General features: G+C 42.6%; 1 protein-coding gene across 6 annotated transcripts in view; it reads right to left on the reverse strand.

Moving 5' to 3' along the window:
* Positions 1-19,408, reverse strand: part of SYCP2L (synaptonemal complex protein 2 like) — a 131,323-nt gene that overhangs the window by 17,533 nt on the left and 94,382 nt on the right. For all 6 annotated transcript variants that reach the window (XM_089333402.1, XM_089333399.1, XM_051855852.3 and 3 more), the window contains one exon: positions 1,247-1,324. In XM_089333402.1, the coding sequence (XP_089189528.1) occupies positions 1,247-1,324 (78 nt within the window). The remainder of the gene's footprint in view (positions 1-1,246; positions 1,325-19,408) is intronic.

A 19,408-nucleotide genomic window follows, 5' to 3' on the forward strand; every position in this document is an offset into this window, starting at 1 on the left:
CAGAGCCCAGCATGGCAGGTGCCTGTGACGCCTCCCTCCACACCTCACTCTCCGGAAAGTGCTTCCTTCCTCCAAACCTTCCCAGCATTTAACCATTTTTGTCGAACATCTTATTTCCGAACAGTTTTAAATTTACAAGACAAAAATGGTGATGTAATACAGCATTCCCGTCAACCCCCTCAAACCCTTTTCCCTAAACATCTGGTATTAGTTTATTTGTTGCAATTAATGACCTTACCAGCATTTGTAATTGGAGCAATTGATACTCTAAGAAGCCAGCTGAGGTGTTCTAAGAGGTTTAAGGAGGACATAAAACACGGTTGGGGCGGAACTGTGGGGACAACTTGGCGAGATGGCCTCTGGCATCCATCTTACGAGACATCACAGTATTTGGTACTATTCTAAGGCATTTGCATACATGGAGCCATTAATTCCTCATTAAAAAAAAGTTGTGTGAAGTTGGCACTGCTATGGTCCACATTTCACAGCCAGATCACGTGACTTGTGTAAGCTCACACCAGCAACTCCAGGATTCAAACCCAGACTGTCCGGAACCACTGCCTCCCAGGGCCCCTGGGTTGCCAGTCTCATCATCTTGGAGCCCTTTGTTTCCAAACGTGTGGTGCTGTTTATCCAAAAGTCCAGTCCAACACACACGGACATTCCAGATCACTCTCCCCGATTACTATAAGAGGTTACTTTTAAAAATCTCAACTTTGAAAACTACACATAGCTCTTCCATAATACACGTCTCTATGAACTTTCTGAAGACCCCCTTATATAGTCCTTTAACAAAAGTTAGTAATTATCAGCTAAAGCAGAGAGCTGGCAAAGGAGTGGTGAACGTCTAGCCTGTGGGCCATATAAGGCCCCTGAAATCAAGGCAACTGCAGGCAGGACCTGAAATTCAATAAATCTACTGCAAGTTCATTTTTAAGGATAATTTTGTACAGCCCACGAGTAGTGCTATAAATATCCAAATGGCCCTTGGCAGACAAAGGCTTCCCACCCTTGTTGGGAGAACACGCAGTCCCTGAAAACTGCTTGGATTGCAGATATCAAAATGCTAGGAGGTGATGCTACTTGCTTTAATCTGTAATTTGTGCAACAATTTGTCTTTGAAAGGAAAAAAGTGCTTAGTTCTTAGGTTTCTGTAGCTACTCTAATCTAACTAACTCCCTTGCAATCCATCTTGGCCCATTTATCTCACTCCTCCTCCAACCTCCGGCCGGGTGCAGCACGTTACCTGCCACTGTGCTGGATCCGGGAGCCTCGTCCTCTAATCTTGATTGTTTCGACTTCACAAAGCTCCCGTGTGGTAAGTCTAAGGCAAACACAGCACATCAGTGAGCGCTCACAGTCCATTGGTCCCAAATGTATCTTGTCCTTCTTTAAACGTGCCAGTTAATATTTAACCTTGATGGCAGCAAATTGGCACATTTCTCTGGGACCAAGCCATTGCAACCTGTCCCTTGCTCACGACTCATTACTTCTCATCTGCCACATCGGCCAAGCAGAAGTCTACCCACGCCTGAATGAGGACGCTGGGAAAAACGGGCATCCCTTTGATGAGTGCAGACACACTTAGGAATGTTCTGCTTTGCCAGGTACAGACAGACTCACCAGGCAGTGTTCCCAAACCAAGCAGCTGCCATGAGCATCGGAAACACATGGCCAGAGCTCCAGGTTAAATGGTAAAGCACCAAGGCTGCCAGGCAGATGGGCCCTCGGCAGCTCTGGAGCGCACACGCTGGAGTGCGCCACCTGCTGGTGACACTGGCACCACAGCGCTGTACGAGGGGCTCCCTCCTACCAGAGGCCATCTTGGCTCCTCAATGGCTCAGTGACTTGGAGCATCCCAGCGGATGAGACTAAAAGGTGGCTCCCCATTTCAACCCCGTGTGTGACTAAATGTCTTCTACTTCAGTGTTCACTCTCCCAGCCCTCCCCAAATCATCTGCATCCTGTCAACCCAATCAGTGGTACTGCAGTAGTCAGTAGAGTGCCAGTGTTAGGTTTGGCTCCTGCTCTCTTTACTGCCAGCTTCCCCATCGAGCCCTGAGGATCTGCTACGAAATGAGCCCTTCCCTCTGCATCCCCACACCATGACCCTGCCCAAGGCCACCCCCCTCGAAGACCTCGTGGATTCTACTTCTTCAGCTGTCACCTCCCAAGTCTCTTGCCTCTGCGCTCGTAGGCAGCAAGCTTTTGTTCTCAGAAAACTTTTCAATGTCTCCACCGGAGACCCCTCCCAACTCTATTCCACCCAGCCTAGCATTTGCTGGGAAGTCGTCTGACTCCCCCTCATCTTTCCCATCTCTAAGTCACTCTTGATCTTCCCTCTAAAAGTTCTGGAATCTAATTCCACTAATTCATTCAATGAATATTTGGAGCCACACAACGTGGCTGGCAGACAGTGGAGCAGCCAAGAGGCAAGCATCCCCTCCTTCACTCTGCTCCTGCTGGCTTCTTTGTGGCTCCTTGGACATCCCAGGCACACTTGCACCTCAAAGATTTACAGCTGGGCTTTCTTCTGACTCATATATTTCCCCACATAACTCTACTAAGGCTTGTTCTGGACTCTTAATCTGAAATTTCACTATATCCCCAGCTCTTAAAATCTCTCCTGCTTAATTTTTTTAGCTTGTATCACAATATAACATACAATACGTTTCACTTTTTTTATGCACTATCTGCCTCCCAGACTAAAAGGTAAGCCCTGAGGGCAAGCATTTTGCTCATTGCAATATCCTGGACACCTAGAAAAGTGCCTGGCACACTACTCAAATATTTGTTGTGCAACAAACAAATGAATGATGCAGAATGCCCAAGCTCCTACATATATCTATCTGATATGCCCAAACGATCTCAATAAATAGATCAGAGTTTATTCTAATTCTCTCACATTGCAGTAAACGTAGAGGTAGAAGAATAGCACAGACCTTAGATCCAAATACAATCATTCCTCAGTATCCAGGGGGATTTGCCCAGGACCCCACGACCACCAGATGCCCAAATCATAGATGCTCAAGTCCCTAACACAAAATGGTGCAGTGTTTGCATATATCCATGTACTTTAAATCTTCACTAAGTTACTTATACTACCTAGTATAATGTAGGTAGTTGTTATACTGTATTTTGTTTAATTTTTTTTGACAGGCAGAGTTAGTGAGAGAGAAAGAGAGAAAGGGCTTCCTTTTTCTGTTGGTTCACCCCCCAAAATGGCTGCTATGGCTGGCACGCTGCGCCAATCTGAAGCCAGGAGCCAGGTGCTTCCTCCTGGTCTCCTATGCGGGTGCAGGGCCCAAGCACTTGGGCCATCCTCCACTGCCTTCTCTGGCCACAGCAGAGAGCTGGACTGGAAGAGGAGCAACCGGGACAGAATCTGGTGCCCCAGCCAGGACTAGAACATGGGGTGCCGGCACCGCAGGCAGAGGATTAGCCTAGTGAGCCACAGCGCCAGCCTGTTTAATATTTGCAATCCATAGTTTCCTTACCCTGTGGATGCAGAATGCATGGATATGGAAGGCTGACTGTACTCACCATACAAATAAAAGTTAATAAATTTAGCATTTTAAGATCTATTAAAACTATCCCTGGGAAAGTGATAAATGCACTAATTATTAAAGATAATACCTCAGTAAGAAAAACTAGTTACATTTGAACTCTTAGTGTAGGGTTAAAGTAAACTGAAAGTAGATCATTGTAAAAATTGAGAGAGGAATAAGAGAGGAAGGAGGAGGAGGGGTGGGAGTGTGGGCAGGAGGGAGGGTAGGGTAGGGAGTATCACTATGCTCCTGAATCTGTATCTATGAGTTGCATGAAATTTGTCTGCCTTAAATGAAAAAATAAAAAATAAAAAAAAAACAGTCACAAACTTTAAAATGACAAAAGGAAAAGAATTTTGATGTTAAATCTATTTAAATGCTACACTATTATACTGAATAGTGTTAAAATATTTTATGCTCTGTGGCATAGCTGACTTTATAGGAGGATATTTCAGAATGTTCTTGAAAACCTGAAATTAAGAGATCAGTTCATTTTGGTGCAAAAGGTTTTGGAAATCCATTCATAGATGTTTGTAGAAAGTGCATTTTCCATGAACTTTTTGAATACCACTTGTTTCTATCAGAAAAAGTAACAGAGGCTTATAACATGTCAACTGTGTTTTTCTATTAAAAGAAAATAAGTAAACAGCAGAAGAGAGGTAATGAATACAGCTTAGAGAGAAGAGGATGCGCCCCGAGCAGAGATGACTAAACTGGCACCACCAGCTGTGTGACTAGATTGGCCGTATGTGAATGACGACTTCCTGGGACACCCTAGTTGGTTTTCAAACTCTGAAAATTTCCTTAGAGATCACATTCCCATTCTGCAGAACCTGGGAAAGAGTCAGGATTCATCCTTTCTATAATGAGAAATGAAAGAAAAAGCATAGGAAACACTCCTTTCTCAGAGAAATGCTAGCGTCATTTTCTGCCCATTGCATTGAGATTTGGATGAGTTCGTTTGTTTGAAAAGTTTATGGATGCAGCTGGCGTGGTATAGTGGGTAAAGAGGCAGCCTGTGACACCAGCATCTCACGTGGGCACCAGTTCATGTCCCTGTTGCTCCACTTCCAACCAGCTCCCTGACAGTGTATCTGGGAAAGCTGCAGAAGACAGCCCAAGTGCTTGGGCCCCTGCACCCACATGGCAGATCCAGATGAAGCTCTTGGCACCTAGCTTCAACCTCAGATTTGCACATTGTGGCATCTTGGGGAGTGAACCAGTGGATGAAAGAGCTCTCTGTATCTTCTCTCTAACCCTGACTTTCAAATAAATAAATATTTTAAAAAGAGAGGGAAAGATATAAAGAAAAAGAAAGTTTGGACATTTTCTAGGTTACATGGTTCAGAATGGTAAAGGATTTTTAAAATCAAGGGAGGAACCCAGGTACCGCATCTTCCTGCTCTTCCAGCCTCAAAGGAAACAGCACGCACGCTTGCATGTTCCCTGGTGTCTAAACACCCCTGCAGGAAGATTCCAGCCAGCTCCAAACGGGCATTAGCAAACCACCACCCCACTCCTTTCCTCACTGCCTGATCTGCCCTTTCTGGGATCTCTTGGATTTTTTCTCTTGATGGCAAATTTGTAGCAACAGCCCAGAGGACGGCCTTGAAGTTGACTGTCACCTTCACGCACCACTTGGGGTAAGGCGGGACATCCCCTGCAGAGGCACTAACTACATCCAATGGAGGGAGGACTCCAGGGCCATGGAGGCAGTAGCCTGCTTAGCTCCTGAGTGTCTTACTTAAGACCTGTGCAGCTACTAACACAGCCTGATGGGCCACTTCAGGGACCTGGAAAGAGCCTGGTTTCACCCGTACCCAAGGATGGCTCTCCACAACCTCCTCCAGAGAAGCACGCGCCAAGTCATAAACTTTGTCCGATGCGATTCTACTCCCTCAGTGTTGTTTCCATGGTAACTCTATACTTCTTGTCCCTGGCATCTGTCCATATTCTCATAAAAAGGGTGAAAACTAAACAGGTAAGGGCTGGCATTATACTGCAGCAGGTTAAACTGCTACTTGTGAAGCCAGCATGCCATAGTCATGTATCAATTCATGTCCTGGACGCTCCGTTTCCAATCCACTTCCCTGCTAATGCACTTGGGAAAGCAGCAGACGCTGGCTCAAGTACTTGAGCCCCTGCCACTCACGTGGGAGACCAGGAGGGCATTCCTGACTTCAGCCTCGCCCAGACCTGGCTGTTGTGGCCATTTGGGGGATTGAAGATGGAAGATCTGTCTCTCCCTGTCTGCTACTCTACCTTTCAAATAAACAATTATTTTTAAAAATACATATGTAAAATGTCTAAAAAATGAACACATTCCTGTCCTGGTAAATGCACTGTGGCTGAACTAAAGTTATCTCAAAGGATGCTAACTCTATGCACTGGCAGAACTGGGTGTGCTCGCGCTTCCACAAGCACACAGCTTTCTTCGTTTCTATGAAAATTAAAGCTTTGAAAAGCAAGGAGATTCTGAACTTACTTGGTGTGCAAACGTTGGTGAACACAGTTTGGTGTTCATGGCACATGTTTAAACTCATACTTCTGATAAAATTAATGCTACAACAGAACCAATCCTATGGTTAACAGCCAAGTTGGGCCAAAGGAAAGCATTTTTAAAAACCTTGCTCTGGGGTGACACCCTGTGGCACAGAATGGTAATGTCTGGTAACGTCAGAATGGCAAGGACTGGGCAAGAGCTCTTGGCCTGAGTCTTCCACGCAGTATTTACAGTACTTCCCAGACACTTTGCTTTGTTTACTCTGCCAGTGTTTCCAAAGTGCTGAAGATGTGAAAAGCCCAAGACAACACTTGCCATCCAATTGCTCAGTCCGACATACCTTTTTTGGAATTCATGTACTTAAACATGTGTAAGTCAGCTAACAATATTTCTTTGTTATTCTGTATAAATGCTTGTCTGAATTTGGAGTCACACAGAGGCTCTTCATTAAATGCTAATATTCTCTGGGTTTCTTATTTCTTCCTCTTAACAAATGCTCACTGAGCGTCTCTACCTGCCAGGCACTACACCAGGCGCTCACAGCACTGAAGGGAATGGGGAGCTAGCCACCTGTCCTCTCCAACACCACAGATGAGGGCCAAACTAAAAATGACAAATTAGCACATCAAAACTTCCAGGGCGAGCATTGAAACGAGAGTTTTGACTGAGGGTATGTTAGGAATCAGCAGCGCACCTGGGATGTTTCAAAGGCCGCTCTTTTCCTAAAGAAGTTTATCATCTGGGGGAAAGCTCAGCTCAGCTGCCCTTGTCCATGAGGCCAAAAAATCCAGCCGCTGACACAGTGACATGGAAAATGCACTGCTCCACTGTGCATATATTAGAGATCCCAGAAATCTATCAGGGAGAAAGATAGCCATTAGGAATGCTTTTCTTAAGATTACCATGATTTTACTTTTCTTATATAAAATATATAGCTCAAGAACTATAAAATGAAATGTGATCTTTTAAGAAAGGGGTTCTAATTTATTTCAGAAGTGAAGGAGGAAAACTTTCCCAGACAAGCAAAAATCCAGAGAATTCATCACCAGCAGACTAGCCCTGCCAGAAATTCTAAAGGGAGTCCTACATTGAAAGTAACCACCATGAAAACACATGACAGGGGCCAGTGCTGCCTGCAGTGCCAGCATTCCATAAGGGCGCTCTCTGGTTCAAGTCCTGGCTGCTCCTCTTTTGATCCAGCTCTTTGCTATGGCCTGGGAAAGCAGAAGATGGCCCAAACCCTTGGGCCCCTGTACCCACGTGGGAGACCCGGAAGAGGTTTCTGGCTTCAAATAGGCCCAGCTCTGGCCATTGTGGCCATCTGGGGAGCAAACCAGTGGATGGAAGACTTCTCTGCCTCTCAATAACTCTGAATTTTGAGTAAAATACATTAAAAAAAAAAAAAGAAAATACGTGACAGTACCAAATTCACTAACACAATAAGTACACAAAAGAGAAACAGAAGAGAATCCAATTTTATCATGACAGAAACTACCAAAGTACGAAGAAAAATAATGAGGTGCAGAAAGAAATAGAATATATAAGACAATTAGCAGGCAACCAGCAAAATAACAGGGATTAATTCTTGTCTATCAGTAATAACCTTGAATGTAAATGGGTTAAATTTCACAAACGATATGTTAGCCAAGTTAAAAAGAAAAACCTCCAAAAAAAGAAAAATAAGATCCAACTTTAAATGCCTAGAAGAAACTCACTCCACAGGTAAAGATACACAAAGACTAACAGTGAATAGTTGGGAAAACATACCAAATGGGAACCAAAAATGAGGTGGGAGTAGCTATACTCAAATCACATCAAACAGACTTCAAATCAAAACACTGTAGTAAAAGACAAAAAAGTACATTATATATTGATTAGATGGCTAATTTAGCAAGAAGACACAAAAAATATGTGTACCCAAAACAAGAACACCCAAATATAGAGAGCAAATATTAAAATTAAATGGAGAGAGACTCCGCTACAATAAGAGTGGGCAACTTTACACCCCATTGTGACAAAGGACAGAACACCCAGACAGAAAATTAGCAAAGAAACATTGGAGTTGATACACACCATAGAGCAAATGGACCTCACAGACTCAGAGAACATTCATCCAGCAGCTGGAGGACATGCATTGTTCTGCTCAGCACATGGAACACTTTCTAGAACAGACCATATGATATCAGGCCACACACAGAGTCAGCAAATTTTTAAAAACTGAAGTCATACCATGTTATCTTCTCAGATCACGAAAGAACACTAGAAATCAACATCAAGAAAACTAGAAAAAAATTTACAAATACATGGAAATTGAACATGCTTCTGAATGACAAATGGATCACGGAATAAATTAAAAACAAAAATTTCTTGAAAATAAAAATAATTTTTTGAAATAAAACAAAAACACAACATATCAAAAGCTGTAGAATATAGCAAAATCAGTATCAGAAGTTTACAGCAATAAGTGCATAAAATAATTAGAAAAGAATAAACCAAACTCCAAATTAGTAGGAGGTAAGAAATAATAAGGATCAGAGCAGAAACAAGTGAAAACAATAAAATTTTAAAAAGCAAAATTAAAAGCTGATCTTTTTTTGAAAGATAAAATAACCAAACCTTTAGCAAGACTAACAAAGGAAAAACCCCTAATAACTACAATTAGAGATAAAAAATGAACCATTACAACTGATACCACAGAAATACAAAGGATCCTGAGAAATTACTATGAAAAATAGTGGGCAGGCAAACTGGAAAACCTGGAGGGAACTGATAAATTCCTGGATACATACAACCTACCAAGAGAAAATCAACAATATATAGAGAATCTAAAGAGACCCATAGCATGTAATGAGATTAAAGCAGTGATGAAAGTCTCTCTTTAAAGAAAAGTCCAGGACCTAATGGTTTTACAAAAGAACTCTGCAAAGCAGTTAAAAAGGCACTATTTCCAATATTGTTAACACCTACTACAAAATATTGAAAAAGGATAGAACTGTCAAATTTCTTTTATGAGGCCAATATGATTCTGATACCAAAACCAAAGACACAACACAAACAGAAGACTACAGACCAATATCCCTGATGAACATACACACAAAAATTCTTCACAAAATATTAGCAAACCAAATCCAACTCTACATCTAAAAGATCATAGGATCAAGTGATATACAAGGGTATATCAAGGATACAAGAGCGGCTCAATCTTTGCAAATCAATAAAGTCATAATCTCGTCAATAAAATGAGAAACAAAAACCGTATGATCATCTCAATAGATGCAGAAAAGCATTTAGAATTCAACATCACATCATGATAAAAACTCAAAAAACTAGGTACAGTGGCCGGTGCTCTGGCATAGCAGGTAAAGCCACCACCTGCAGTGCTGGCATCCCACATGGACACCTGTTTGAGTCTCGGCTGCTCCACTTCCAATCTAGCTCTCTACTATGGCCTGGTAAAGCAGCAGATAGCCCAGGTTCTTGAGCCCCTGCACCTGTGTGGGAGACCTGGAAGAAGTTCCTGGCTCTTGACTTTGGATCGGTCCTGTTCCAACTGTTGTGGTCATTTGGGAAGTGAACCAGCAGATGGAAGACTTCCCCCTCTTTTTCTCTCTGTAACTCTGCCTTTAAAATAAATAAATAAATCTTTAAAAATATTATGTACAGAAGAAACATACCTCAAAATTATAATAAATGCTATATGACACACAGCCAATATTATATTGAATGGGAAAAAGCTAAAAAGCATTCTCTCAAATCTAGAAAAATACAAGGATATCCACTTTCTCCACTCTTATTCAAAATATTATAAGTATTAATAAGAGCAATAAGGGAATAGAAAAAAATAAAGGGCATCAAAATTGAAAAGGAAGAAGTCAAAATATCCATGTTGGCAGATGACATGCTGTTGTACATGGAAAAGCTTAAACACTCCACCAAAAACTGACAAACTAAGTCATAAGTTAAAATAATCAACATGCAAAAAACAGTAGCATTTTAATATACCAATAACAATCTTGCCGAAAGAGAAATTAAGAAAAAAATACCTCAGAATAACTACAAAAAATTTAAATACTTAGGAATAAATTTAAGCAAAGATGTGAAAGATCTCTACAAAGAAAAACATAAAACAATAATGAAAGAAATAAAGACACCAAAAAATGTGGATTGGAAGAATATTGCTAAAATGTCCATACTACCTTAAAAATAATCTAGATATTCAATGCAGTCCCTATCAAAATACCAATGACATTATTTACAGAATTAGAAGAAACAATTCTAAAATTCATATGGGAACACAAAATCCCAGAATAGCCAAAGAGATATCAAGCACTCTCCCCCTCAATAAAAAAAAAAAAATCAAGCACCACAATATTTGACTTCAAAGCATACTACAAACATATAGTAATTAAAGCAGCATGGTACTGTCATTAAACACCAACACATGGGTCAATAGAACAGACTGGAGAACCCAGAAGTAAATCCACTTGCCTATGGTCACCTGAATGTTGACAAGGTGCCAAGAACATGCATTGGAGAAAGGGCTGGTCTTTTCAAGAAATGGTGCTGACAAAACGAGGCATAAATATGTCAAAGAATTAATCAGATCCCTGCCTCTCGCAATACTCAAAAATCAACTCAGGCTGGATCAAAGAGCCAACTATAAGACCTGAAACTATGAAACTGCTACAAGAAAATGTAGGTGAAATACTTGAAGACTTTTGTGTAGGCAATGATTTCTTGGATAAGACCCAAAAGCACAGGCAACAAAAGCAAAATTAGACAAATCAGAGTATATCAAAATCAGAAGCTTCTACACAGTGAACACTCAATAGGATGATGAGACATCCGACAGAAGGGAGAATATATTTGCAAGCTACTTATCCAACAAAAGATTAATATCCAGAATATACCAGCAACTCAAAAAACTCAATAAAAATAACCAATCCAGTTAAGAAACAAAGAACATGAATAGATAGTTCTTAAAAGAAATAAAGGCCAACAAATGTAGGGAAAAATGCTCAATGTTACTAGCCATTAGGGAAATGTACATGAAAATCACACTGAGGTATCACCTCACTCCTGTTAGAATGGCTATTATTGAAAAGAGACTAATAAATGCTGGTAAGACTGTGGAGAAAGGGGAACTCCTATACACTGTTGGTGGGAATGTAAATGAGCACTACTAGAAAAAAATTGGAGATAGAACTACCACGTGGTTTAGCAATCACAGTACTGGGTATATACCCTAAAGATATGAACTCATTTTATCAAAGAGATATCTGCTCCACCATGTTTATAGCAGTATTGTTCACAAAGGCTAAGATATGGAATCAACCAAGACGTCCATTATCAGATGAATGGATAAAGAAATATAGTATCAGGGCCTCTACCTGTGACACCAGCATCCCACATGGATACCAGTTCAAGACCTGGCTGCTCCTCTTCCAATCCAGCTCTCTGCTAACAGCCTGGGAAAGCAGTGGAAGATGGTCCAAGTACTTGGGCCCCTGCACCCGCATGGGAGACCCAGAAGAAGCTCCTGGCTTCTGGCTTTGGCATGGCCCAGCCCTGGCCATTGCGGCCATTTGGGGAGTGAACCAGTGGATGGAAGATCCGTCTCTCTTCCTCTGTAACTCTGCCTTTCAAATAAGTATTTTTTAAAAAAAGATATTTAAAAAAGAAAGAAAATGTGCTATCTACCCAATGGAATACTACTCAGCCATTAAAAAAGATTCTGACATTTGCAGCAAAATGGATGGAACTGGAGACATCCTGTTAAGTGAAATAAGCCAGACACAGAAAGACTGGTACTGTGTGTTCTCCCTCATTTGTAGGAACTTAAAAACAAAACGCACCAAAACAAAAGCCTGATCAGAGAATGGTGATTATTAGAGGCTGGGCAGGGCAAGATGGACAGAGTGAGTTTAGGTTTTTGAAAAATGAGAGAAGTTCGAACTTTTTAAAAATGAAAGAAACTGGGTCTGGCTTAATTGTGGAAAAAAATACATCCTATTAACGATATTAATTAAAAGGAAGCTGTGTGTGGGGTACATGAGAATTCTCTGTGCTACTTCACAATTGTAACAGTGTAAGTTTATAACTATTCGGAAATAAAAAGTTTATTGTTTAAAAAGACAGTGCAAACCAAAGATGACGAGAACGAAGTCCACCTAAGGACAGACACAATAAGCCGGTGTTTCCCGGAGTAGCAGTGTGGGCAGCAGAACGTCTCGAGTGTCCATCCAACTTCACACACACAACTTTGCTGAGTCATCACAACTCAATGACCTTTCCTTCTGCCAGGTGATGTGGCCGGCTTCAGAGGCACCCCCAAATTGATGAGTCCCCCAGCTAATCATCACTACCTGCCCATCTCAGGCCAGCAGACATTCCTTTTCTGCTTGGCCTGCAGATCCGTCTCACATCAAAGGGCTCCCAAAGCAGCTAGCCAAGGCCAAAGAAACTTAGAAAGACATGGACTAAACTGCAGCTCCCAGTCTTCAAAGGACCCCGCCTGGCGGCAGTCCCTACATAGGGGAGGTGCAGAGAGAAGCTGCTGGCCATGACCAAGACACAGGGAAGGCTGCCGGGCCACTGCTCCCCTCCTGGCACTGCTGCTGGTCCCTCAGCCCTGCCCAGGGCTTTCCTCACTGAGATGATGGAGCTGCCTCCCCACAAACCATTGCCCACATGCAGTGGCCTGAGCCCCAGGGGTCTCCATCTGGGGTTCCCCCAGTACAAGTCCCTTCTTCTGTCCTGCTTTCTGGAGGAGCTCTGGAGGGAAAGGAAAGCTACATTGAAGAAAGGGCTCTTGGGGCCGGCGCTGTGGCTCACTTGGTTAATCCTCCTCCTGTGGTGCCAGCATCCCATATGGGCGCTGGGTTTTAGTCCTAGTTACTCCTCTTCCAGTCCAGCTCTCTGCTGTGGCCCGGGAAGGCAGTGGAGGATGGCCCAAGTGCTTGGGCCCTGCACCCCATGGGAGACCAGGAGGAAGCACCTGGCTCTTGGCTTCAGATTGGCGCAGAGCGCCGGCCTTAGCGGCCATTTGGGGGGTGAACCAATGGAAGGAATTTCTTTCTGTCTATAACTCTACCTGTCAAATAATAAATACATACATACATTTTTTTTAAAAGGAAAAAAGGGGCTCTTGCCGTGGATGCTCAGGAAGAAAAGACCAACAGAGTATCTGGATGTGGTTTCCAAAAGCAAAACAAAAACAAGGCAAAAGATCCCATAGAGTAAATACAAAAAAAGGGGGGGGGGTTCTGCTGTTATGGCGCAGCAGGTTAAGCCACTGCCTGTGAAGCCCACACCCATATGAACACCCGTTCGAGTCCCGGATGCTCTGTTTCCAGCTCCCTGCTAATGCACCTGGGAAAGCAGCAGAGGACGGCCCAAGTTCTTGGGTCCCTGCCATCCATGTGGGAGACCCAGATGGAGTTCCTGGCTCCTGGGTTTGGTCAAGTGCTCCAATGTAAGATGTTGGCGTCTTAACCAGGAAGCTAAAGTCCTGCTCTTTGGCTCTTTTAATAATGGGGTTCTAAACGGGATGAGATAATACCTCACTGTGCTTTTGGTTTGTATTTTGCCAATGACGACACTGAACATGCTTTCATAGAAGAAATAATTTATAATATCCTATAGCAGAGTAGGATAATTATATATTTTACACCAAAATCAACTTATCTTTTTTTTTTTTTTAATCTTTTTTTTTTTTTTTTTTTGACAGGCAGAGTGGACAGTGAGAGAGAGAGACAGAGAGAGAAAGGTCTTCCTTTGCCGTTGGTTCACCCTCCAATGGCCGCCGCTGCAGCCGGCGCACCGCGCTGATCCTGGCAGGAGCCAGGAGCCAGGTGCTTTTTCCTGGTCTCCCATGGGGTGCAGGGCCCAAGCACCTGGGCCATCCTCCACTGCACTCCCTGGCCATAGCAGAGAGCTGGCCTGGAAGAGGGGCAACCGGGACTCAACTTATCTTTTAATTCTATTTTCCAAAACTTTTTGAAGTATCTTTATGTATGTTATACAGAAGCATTCATAATCAAGTATATTTTTGTCATAATTATTTTGCAAAACCGGAACTTGTACAATGGGACTCACAAGTTCAAGAAGGTTCACACATAACATTAATTCCAAAGAAAACCACTCAGAAGTCTTGTTGGGAGACATTTACCTTGAGGTACTGGAGGGACCAATGGTGGCTACTTGGTCTTACCTTCCAAACTGCCCGGCCACAGCACACAACAGCACATAGTACATGAGTAAACGAGCACAATTGACCTGTGGTCAAAACTGTTGGGCACATTCCCTGGTGCTCTACAAGTCACAGCTCTATCAGGCTTGCATTGGTGGAAGGGCAGCATAATAAGCCTTCCCTGCAACTGACCTGTCATACACCAAATAATAAGAGAAATAAAGGTTTTTAAAGCTGAAAAAATATCACAAAAGATTCTTGTGTAGCCTTCATCCAAATTCCCCAAATGTCAATGATTTCTCATATTTGTTTTGTTTCCCCCTCTACTGCATAAGACATTTTCTTCTAAAATATTTAAAATTGCAGATAAGATAGCACTTAACTTATATATACTCAAGAGTATGTTTCTTTTAAGAACATATTCTAGGGTGGGTATATGGCTTAGCAGGTCAAGTCACTGTTTAGGATGTCTGTGTTCAAAATCAGAGTGCTCCAGTTTCCTAATGCAGACCCTAGGAGGCAGGAGGTGACACCTCAAATGTTTGGGATCCTGCCATGCATGTGGGAGATACAGACCGAGTTGCTGGCTCCTGACTTCAGCCTGGCCCAGCCCAGGCCACTGTGGCCTTTAGTGAATGAACCAGAAGATGGTTGCACTTTCTGTCTGGCTGGCTGTTCGGCTGTTTTTCTGACTTTCAAATAATAACACTAAAAAAAAAAAAACTTCAAAGAGGACATCTTTCATAATTAACATAGTAGTATAATGCATTAATATCAGAAAATAGTATTAATAAAATGCTATAATTTAGAAGTATAATCCAAATTTTCCAGTTGTCCTCCTGTCTTTTTTTGGATTGGTTGTTCAAGATCCAACCCAGAATCATGTTTTGTCATTAATTTCTTTAAAGTAGAGCTATAATTATGGCATTCCCCTGTTCAGATATAGTCAGTGTCTTGTATTTCCCAATGAACTAAATTAAAAAAAAAAATCCTTCCAACTAAAAATTTTTATTTAACTGCACTATGATACTTCTTTGATTCACTTCCTTTCTTCATGTAGAATTGAATTTATGACCTATATTTTTTCTTTTTTAATTTTTTTTTTTTTGACAGGCAGAGTAGACAGTGAGAGAGAGAGACAGAGAGAAAGGTCTTCCTTTTGCCGTTGGTTCACTCTCCAATGGCTGCCGCGGCTGGCGCACTGCGGCCAGCGCACTGCGCTGATCCGAAGGCAGGAGCCAGGTGCTTCTCCTGGTCTCCCATGGGGTGCAGGGCCCAAGCACGTGGGCCATCCTCCACTGCACTCCCTGGCCACAGCAGAGAGCTGGCCTGGAAGAGGGGCAACCGGGACAGAATCCGGCACCCCGACCGGGACTAGAACCCGGTGTGCCGGCGCCACAAGGTGGAGGATTAGCCTAGTGAGCCGTGGCGCCGGCCGTATATTTTCTTGAATCACAACTATATTAACAGAGAAATCCAACACTTTTTTTCTAATTTCTTTTTTTTTTTTTTGTCTGAATGATTTCCAGAGATTTGTCTTCTAGCCCAGATATTCTTCCTTCTGCCTCCCTAAGTCTGTTGTTAAGGCTTTCCACTGCATTTTTTATTTGATCTATTGAATTCTTCCTTTCTAGCATTTCATTTTTATTTATTTTAAAATCTCAATTTCATGGTAAAACTTTGAATTAATGCCATTTATGGTTGTCTTTAGTTCATGAATTTGCCTGATTGCTTTTTGATAATCCTATGACTAATTCTTTGAATTTCATTTCTGGTATTTCCTCAATCTCTTCATCTTCCCATTCAGTTTTGAAATGTTGTGTTCCCTTTGGGGGAGGGTCGTGATGTCTTCAAGTCTCATGTTTGTTGAATTTCTGCATTTATTTTTAGGCATTTGTAGAATTATTGGATAACTATATTTGATGACAACTAGTTGTATACCTCAAAACAGCTGTGGAGAAGATCAAAGGAAATAAACATTTGAGATGGCTTAGCCAATCACTCCGATCTGACCATCCCACATTATATATGTGTACTAAAGTATCACATGTGTCCCATAAACAAACAGGTGTTAGCCATCACAATTCTAAAAATGTTTTTTAAAGGACAGGCATTAAAATTTCAACAATCAATAGTAGAAATAGAGGACATATAATAACGAAACAAGGAAAAGGGGGAGATGCCAAAAAAAGCCATATAACGGAAGACAAGGACTAACAGAATAGAAGAATGAGAACAGGATGTGGGACAAAGCAAGAGAACTAAATCCAAATACATTAATGGTAACCAGAAGGGTTAAGTGCTCCTGCTGAAGGACAAAGATTGTCCGGTGGATTTTATTTTATTTGGACATAAGCTGATCTTGAAACATTTAGCAATTCACAAGGATTAAAAAAAATGTTTAAAGTGAAAGAATGAGATGATCCAAGATGCCAACATAGGGAGAAAGCTTACTGCTCTAGTCTAGGGGAAGATAGTAAGATAGTTAACCAAAAAAAAAAAAAAAAAAAAGAGAGAGAGAGAGAGAGAGAGAGAGATCGAGAGATCTATGGGATACTATCAAACACAATACATGGGTCTTAGGAGTGCCTGCAGGTGTGAGAAAAGAGAAGGGACTAGAAGGCCTATTTAGTGAATAGTTACAGAAAACATCCCTAATAGGTAGAGAAAAAGACATCCAAATACAAGAAGCACATAGAACTCCTGGGAGATATGACCAGAAAAAATCGTCACCACTACACATTGTGGTCCAACTTTCCACAGTAAAGCATAGAGAAAAGACTAAAATGTGCATGAGAGAAACACCAGGTTACTTTCAAATATCTCCAATTAGGCTCACAGCTGACCTCTCATCAGAAACCCTACAGGCTAGAAGACAACGGCACAAGATATAGTCCAAGGCTTAAGAGAAAAAAAACTGTCAACCCAGAACACTGTCCCTGCAAAGCTCTCATTTACGAATGACAGTGAAATAGAGACCTTCCATAACAAATGGAAATCGATTTTGTCACCACTCATCTAGCCTTACAAAAGATGCTTAAGGATGTGCTGCACACAGAAACACAGAAAGCAAGCTATCATCATGAAAGAAGGTGAGGCAGAAAATCCCCTAGTAAAAGTACAAGAGAGGTTTTTTTCCTCTTGTCACTCTGGCTAGAGGTCTTTGACTCTAATAAATCTTGCTTTTTAAATCTGTCTGCTTGGGAACCCTTTTTCCATGTGAGACAAAGAACCAAGGTAATAATTCCTCTGCTGCCATTTCCCCATAACATTTTGGTACCGTGACTCAGACAGCAACTCCAACGTGACACGGATCTCACTCGAGTTCAACTCCAGCCAGCATTGGATCATCCCGCCAGACTGGTGAGCATGCGGACTGCTTTCACTTTTTCTGGAGAGTCTTGCTCTCCTCCATAGTAGCACTCTTTTTTTCAAAACAGAGTCCCTGTCAGCTAGCATGGTAACCAGTCTTAAGAATCAGAGACAAGTCTTGCTGATTAAGACCAGAGCAATCCCATGGAGCTGAGACTCTATCCTAACCCCTCTTTTCTCCAGTATGGATTGGCCCTTCATGTGGGACTAAAAGGAAGGGTTTTAGACAACTGATGGATTTTGGCTGGGACTACACCCCCGTGTTTCTGGAAGGCGTCATGACCGGGTACAAGACCCTGATAGCTGGAATGGTGTTGGGCTGTGAAACACCTCCCCTCCCTCTTGTGAGTTGTTGTCCTTTGTGTGGGACTAGAAGGAGGACTCAAGACAACTGATGGGTTCTGGCTGGGGCTACACCCCAGTGTTTCCAGGAAGTCTCAGACCAGAATGGTGTTGGGCCAGGAAGCACACTTTCCATCAGGGAGCAAGTCCCCGCCCTTTTGGAGTAGTCATGAGCTGTAAAGCCAAAGATTCCACTCTCCGACTTCTCGTCTCAGCTCTGGGAATGTTGGCTGGTCCAACTCGGCTTCCTTTGGTGGGGATCAGCAGGACATGCAGGACTGGGGGAAGTGGCCAGGGCCACTCTACGGCATTTTTCAAGGACTCCCTGACTAGACACCTGACCTTGAAGGCCTGTTAGGGTATCAGCCAAAAACTGCATTCTATTCTCCTTTCCTTGGAGATTTGTTGGTAAGACTGGGCACAGTTTGGAGCAAGACCATGGGCTCTCCGCTCCATGACTCAATGAGTTTTTCCTTTACCCCAGATCCTGACAAGATCTCTGTCTCTTTGCTCCTCTAAGAGCTTTCTATACCTCCTTAGGTCTCCTGAATTCTGGCAGACTCAACTCCCCGGTCCCATTAGTGGGTATTTCCTAGATATTTCATTCATTAGTCCTGTTAAAGTTTAATTATCTCATTTGCAGACAGGCAGCTTTTTTATCTAGATTCCCATTAAGTTCCCACGTGGCCTGAACTTGTATAGACAAGTCTTAGCCTGTCTCTGGTATCTCTCATCTTCCTTTGTAAGTTCCCACTTTTGAGTCACTTCTGTCTGGTCCTTCCTATGTGGTATATAATTCAGAGAAGTTTACTGGTGAGAATTTTATTTCCCCACTCTACTTCTTTGTGACTTCACCTGCCTAGTCACCAATCTAGGAAATAACCAGGACTGGCATTCTTTCACCAAACTGTAGTTTAAAAACAGCTTAATGACTGCTCTGAGGAGAAGATAGTTTAAAAAAAGTGGAGAGATCGCCTGCGGTGCCGATACCCCGGGTTCTAGTCCCAGTTGGGGCACCAAATTCTGTCCCGGTTGCTCCTCTTCCAGTCCAGCTCTCTGCTGTGGCCTGGGAAGGCAGTGGAGGATGGCCCAAGTGCTTGGGCCCTGCACCTGCATGGGAGACCAGGAGGAAGCACCTGGCTTTGGATTGGCACAGTGTGCTGGCCATGGCAGCCATTTGCAGGGGGTGAACCAATAGAGGGAAGACTTTTCTCTGCCTCTCTAACTCTGCCTGACAAAATAAAATAAAATAAAATAAAATAAAATAAAATAAAATAAAGTGGAGAGAGTGCAATCTCAGGTAAGAGTTAGGGAGAAATTAGAGGGACACAGTAGACCTACATGAAGGGCATGGGCACCCACGGCTCAGGACTCCAGTAGCTGAGAGCCTATGCACTAGTGTTGGAAAGTGAGGTGAGACCAGACCACAGCAGCCCAAGGCACTGGCAAAAA

Source organism: Oryctolagus cuniculus, chromosome 5 (assembly GCF_051225735.1).
Source record: "Oryctolagus cuniculus isolate XC-2025 breed Fujian yellow rabbit chromosome 5, ASM5122573v1, whole genome shotgun sequence".
NCBI lineage: Eukaryota > Metazoa > Chordata > Mammalia > Lagomorpha > Leporidae > Oryctolagus > Oryctolagus cuniculus.